The sequence below is a fragment of the Cavia porcellus genome, unplaced genomic scaffold, assembly GCF_034190915.1.
Source record: "Cavia porcellus strain 051 isolate PalLab524CR breed Dunkin Hartley unplaced genomic scaffold, mCavPor4.1 scaffold_15, whole genome shotgun sequence".
NCBI classification, from domain to species: domain Eukaryota; kingdom Metazoa; phylum Chordata; class Mammalia; order Rodentia; family Caviidae; genus Cavia; species Cavia porcellus.
Window position 1 is genome coordinate 73,512,985 of NW_026947498.1, and position 6,000 is coordinate 73,518,984.

Here is a 6,000-nt window from a genome sequence, read left to right on the forward strand (position 1 = left end):
GGTCTTGCCACGGTGCAGCATGATACATCCTCTGTACTGTGTAGTCATGGAATGCAGCCTAGTGGTTGCTGTGAAGGGGCTCCAAGGCCTCATATGGGAATGCGTGAAAAGCAGCTCTCAGTAGATTGGGCCTGCATAGTGCTAGGCTGTGCTGTCGTGTGTCTGGAGCCAGAAGCATGTGCGGAGGTTAGAGATGTCTGCTCCACACTGACCCAAGTTCACCGTCGGCCACCTTCTGCACGATGCTCCCATAATCCTCTTACCTAGTGACTGTGTGATCCAGTGATAACCTCAGGGTTGAGGGGACCACAGTGTAGGTGCTGTCAGGATTCTCCATCATTTATTAAGGTCATTAATGAGCTCCAAGCTTTGGGTGTATGTCATGCATGTCTCACAGTGCTCCTTTTAAGACATGATAACATAATGTCCCATTCACATTTGAGAAAAACCCACGGTAACTACATGGGGCTGTCTTTGGGTCAGACACGGTTCCAAGCATTTCATGTGCAATAGCTCATCCCGTACTCTTAAAACCTTATGGGTGGCAAGTATTTGTGTTCCCCGTTTTACAGATGTGGCAGTTGAGGCACAGAAAGATTAAATTTGCCCAGTCTTAAAGCTGACAAATATCTAGTGAAAACTCATAGCCAATTCCTCTTGTCTCCAAATCAGCCCGGTTTGCTATTCCGTTCTTCCTAAGCCCCTTGGAATATTCTGTGTAAATATTCCTAAGTGGCACTTTATTCCAAGCCCAAGGACCCTCTATGTTTTTGCTCTTAAAGATTGGCCATCAACAGCCTACCTGTTACTAAGCTGTCTTCAATGGATTGTGTCCTTCCATCTCAAGACACAACTGGCCTTTGGATTTTTCAAAAAAAAAAAAAAGCTATCTCAGATGCTAGATAAATAAAACTTGCCTACACCAGAGAATTTTTTTTTGACCCGAGAACGTAAGGTGCAACCATGACCCTCACCAAATACTCTACTGACCACCCTACAGTATGTCAGGTTTTTCCATTAAGACTTCTAAAGACCAAAGTAAGATCAGGGTAGGATGAGCCCCCATCACAAGACTTGTATCTTTACCTGTGGCAGAAATGGAGTCACTCGTGTTTTCTACCCCCCCCCCCACCCCCAGATCATATTCTCAGAGGACTACCAGCGTGTGGAAGACCTGGCCTGGCACCGGAAGCACTTTGTCTGCGAGGGCTGTGAGCAGCTGCTGAGCGGCCGGGCATATATTGTCACCAAGGGTCAGCTCCTGTGCCCGACTTGCAGCAAGTCCAAGCGCTCCTGAACGACTTCCCACCTGCACAGTCATCAGATGCCACCAAGAAGTTGCGGCCATGCCGAGAGGCTAATGCCACCACGGCAAGCAGCATCGCCAGTGTTTTTTCCCAGCAGGCGCTTATGTATTCTAGGTCGAGTGATGGTAGATCTTCGAGGGTCAGTAGTTGTAAAACCAGAAATATTTTAAGAAGTCTTAGAATGGATTTCCTTTTCCTGTTGTTTTTTTCCCCAACTACAACCAACTAAAGACACAAGCAGCATCCTGCAAGGGAGCACTGGAGAACGCCGCAGAAGGCCGTGCGCCCCGAGTCACCAGCCTCCTGGGCGGCCTGAGCGCTGTCAGACACGGAGCCTTTCTGGGGACAGGCTCAGACCCCAACTGCCATTTGTTGCCTTTTTCTCAAGTGGAAATTGATTTTAAATAAACAACATTTTGGCATGATGAAATAATAAAATTTTTCTGAGTTCCACATGCACCTGTGTTTAATGACTTACACCACAGATGGCACTTCTGCAGCACCCACTTTCCCACGGTCCTGCAGGGGCGTGGGCTGTCAGGAAGCATCCCTTTGCCAGTGTCCCAGGATTTCCGCCAGGCACCCAGTTCTGGGGACACATCCCTCCCCGGGTTCCCACTGCAGATACTCCCAGGTCTCTGGTGGAAACGTATGTTCCTCTTCCATGGAGCCTCCAAGAGCAGACTCCCAGAACCGAGGAGCTCAGCCACCCTCCAGGCCCCATGAGTGACCCGCTGGCGTGGGACAGGCAGTATTGGAGCTGCCAGGCAGAGCCACTCAGGCTCAACCAATAGCCACTGCCAGGACACCAGGGCCAGCATGCCCAGATCTGTATAATTAAGGCTGTTTAGGAGCCCTCTCCCAGCCCTTAACTGTTGCCAGCAGACCACGGAGCGAGCCAGGTAGAATGTGACACTGGGACAGGTTTTCTCTCCGTCTTCTGATCTCCCTGGATATTTCCATCCCTCAAATTAATCTCCTTCCCATATGTCTAAGAAAACAAAGGTGTCATTTTTTTTAAGTGCTGTAAGTCTGAGAACCACAGAGGTCCTAAGACAGGGCTGGCGAACCCATGGCAGGCGTGCTCCTGCCACCTCTCACCATGAAAGTTCAGAAGGTTCATCCTCACCATCCGAGGAGTTCACACTCAGTCACCAGCAGTCTCGACTCTCAAACGGCTCCATCGGTGGCCAAGTGTCTTTAATTTTGCCATCTAGAGTTGCTTTCATCATGCCTTAGATTCCCATGCGTGTGTTTCTCAAGTTGGATGGAATGTTCCCAGCGCCTCCCACAGTGGCCGTTTCCTGCCTCAGCTGCCCACTCCATCCGGCCTCAGTCTCACAGGAATTCTGTCCTCTCAGAGTCACGTGTGAGGCCCTCGTCACCTTACCCGAGCTCCATGGCCATCTACTATCTGTGAAGAACCAAGTGTTCACGTGGATGCTTGAATCCTTCCAAAGTTGATTATGTTTCTGATTTCTTGGAACCCTTTTATCTCTCTAGATATCTGTCTCCCTGGACAGTAGAGGCTTCTTCTGATCAGTCCCCAGCCCCTACCCCAGACTTCTGCTCAGTCTGGGCTGGTTTTTAGCTCTATCTTGTCTAATTCTATGCATTCTGTAAAATACTTCTCAAGTATAACTTGCTTTTCGGGCCCTTTTCTGAAGCACCTGTGGATTAGTGGTCCATCCATCCATCCATTCATCTATTCATCCCACAAATGCTCGTCGCTGAGTGCTGCAGAGTTCCAGTTCTCCTGCTGAATGCAGGGAACACAACATGCCTGAAAAACCAACAGTCATTGCCCTGTGGACTTTATAACCTGGGAGGAGATAGGCCTCAGACAAAACTCCCCAAAGTCACTGTAAAATTATAGCTACTGTGGATGCCGTTAAATGGAGGTTAGCGATATTATGGAGCATTAGAAGAGAGATTGGACCTAGCTAGGAATTTCAAGAGCTGTGTCCCAGGAAGGGAACATTTGAATTAGAATCTAAAGGATGAATCAATGCTGAGCCAGTGAAGAAGGCGAGAAGAGAGCAGCGGTTAAGGATGCGTACATGAGTGGCATGTGCAAAGGCCCAGTGGTAGAAGCTGATAAAAAGGTTCATTCAGCACCTGTTTGCTGTGCTGGAGACAGGGAGGCACGTGATCACAGACAGGCAGGGCTGAAAGGAGCTCTGTGTGGCAGAAGGCTGGAGGGTGATGGAGGCGACTGAGGAGGGATGACAGCGGACACAGCCAGCCTGCTCCAACTTTATGGGTGATGAAAAAGATGGGTCTCTGTCCTAGTAGCAATGAAGAGCCTTCAAACATGCAGGAAGGAGTGACCACCCAGCACAGACCCACTGAGCGCCACTAGAGCCTTCCTCCCTTCTCCTGACTCTTGTCCTTGCGGGGGGAGCCCTAAGCCTCTCTGAGAGCCTCTTTACGGCCTTTCTTTCCTGCAGCCCCAGGTCGTGTCCCACCTTCCGCATTTCCTGCCCAAGGCTGGTGACAGTCCCTTAGTAAGTCCCCTTGCTGACATCTGGTCCTGCCTACACAGCACTGATGGCTGAACTGCTGCAAGTCTCCTTCCAAGAGCAGTCCCAAAGCCGGGCTCGTGCCTGTGACTGCAGCACTCAGGAGGCTGAGGCAGGAGGACTGTGAGCTCCAGGCCGACCTGAGCTGCATAGTGAGCACCTCACCTAGGACGAGCGGCTACCATCCCCACCACGCCCCGCCTCTGGAAGCTTCCCTGGCCTTGCGCTGCTCTGGGCTTTTCAGGCACCCTCACCATGGCATTCACGGTGCCCCAGGCTGCCTGGAGTCCTGCACTGTTTTAACCATGTTGTACTTATTTGCTTGTGAAAAGCTTCCCCTATGAAGTTTTATTATGTATTTGTTTATTTTTGATGATATACACTAAGTTGCACCTCAGCCCTTTTTAAAGTATTTTTATTTTGAGACAGTATCCCCATAAGTCACTCATTTGCCCAGGCTGGGCTCAAACTTGTGATCCTACTGCCCCAGACTTCTAAAATATAATAAATGCACATATGGGATAAAATGTGATGGGTTTATTTTTAAGCTTCCTTTTCTCACTGGATCTCACTGTGGCGTTTTTATCCACGCATATAACAAACCTTACCTATCCATCCCTTGCAGTGTGATGTTTTGGTCACGTTTACAATGTAGAACGAGCCGTGAACTTTTCTGAATAGTCTTGTCTTGTTTCTGTAAAGGAAAGGAACAAGCAAGCTAGGGCCTTTGGCTGATTCAATTTGCCAGCACACGATGGTCTCAATGGTCCAGATCGAGCACAGAGACTTCAGAGGTGGGCAGACACCACTGGCTTCCCACACGCCGCCAGCCGCCACCTTCTTCCTTTCTCTAAAGATTTGCTTCCTGGGATGTGAACTCAGTTTCCCAGCCCGCTTTGCATCAAGAGAGCTTGCAGGGAGCTTATCCATAGAGCTGGGTCTTGGAAAACCTTTCTTCTTTAATGAAAACAGATGATCTGGAGGAAATAATGCTTTTCTTTTCTTTTTCTTTTGGTAGAATTTCAAACTTTCCCAAAAAGTTACAGGACAAAAACAAAGCCACTTGAAGGTATTATTGACACAGGGCCTCGTCTTCCTGTAGTATTTTAATACGCGATCCCAAAACAAGGACCTTCTCCTCTGTGACTGCAGTACGACCATCAGAGAATGAACCAACATGATTTCAGCACTTCGCCCTCAGATGCAGCTCCCTGTCGCCAACAATCCCGTACGGGAGACCCGGTCCAGGATCACAAAGGCGCCTAACGGTCCTTGTCTCTCTGGTCTCCTGCAATTAGGTGCTCCTTGATCTTTCCTTAAGGTTCAGCCTGATTCCTTAAAAGATTAAAGACTAGTTATCGAGTAGCATGCTCATCAAATTGGATTGGACCTGATACTTCCTCATAATTAGACCCAAGACATACGTTTTTGGAAGGAAAAGCACAGAGACAGTACTGTTGGCTTCTCAACGTATCAAAAGAGACAGCATGATTTTCAGTGTGTTCTATTACTATTGCTATTACTTTTGAACACTTGATTAAGCTAGTGTTGGCCAGGTTTTTCCATTATACAGGTACTTTTGTTTCCTTTGCTTTTTTGTCTTTTTTCTTTTATTTTAAAGAGGGAAAAATAACAAAACAAAATTAAATACAAGTAAAACAAGAAACAAAAGAGACACAACAATGACAAAATACTCAAAGCAATAATAATATAGGTTTTCAAAACAAGATGGTAGGAACTTAACAAAGGTTGTTATTTTGCATAGTTACCTTCAAAAGAGTCAGATTACCAGATATGGACAGGCAAATTGACCTAATCCTATAAGTGTTAACTGTCGTGTTACAAGAACTAACAGAATCAGTAGTGCCGTCATCTTCGCTCTCTGAAGTGCACATTTACACATTTATGTGGGGTTTCCCCCTCCTTTCCTCCTCTCCCCACCCCAGTTACTGTTCTCCTTTGAGCAGTTTCTTACCCTTAGACAGTATTTATTGTAGATTTTGGATTGTATTTGCTCTTTCAGGTTTTTACACGAGGGAGATAATATAGTATTTATACGTGTGAGTGTGATTTATTTCACTGATGAGCATGGTCTCAAGTCTCATCCTTTGACTTATAAAAGCCTCCATAAGTCTTTCTTTATAGCCAAGTAGGACTCCATTGTACAAAAT

At 47.3% G+C, this 6,000-nt stretch overlaps 1 protein-coding gene across 1 annotated transcript in view; it reads left to right on the forward strand.

Annotated features, from left to right (window-relative positions):
* Positions 1–1,760, forward strand: part of Lmcd1 (LIM and cysteine rich domains 1) — a 60,722-nt gene extending 58,962 nt beyond the window's left edge. Inside the window, exon 6 of the mRNA XM_003464097.5 lies at positions 1,139–1,760. Coding sequence (XP_003464145.2) covers positions 1,139–1,297 — 159 coding nt within the window. The 3' untranslated portion in view covers positions 1,298–1,760. The remainder of the gene's footprint in view (positions 1–1,138) is intronic.
* Positions 1,761–6,000: the final 4,240 nt, after the last annotated feature.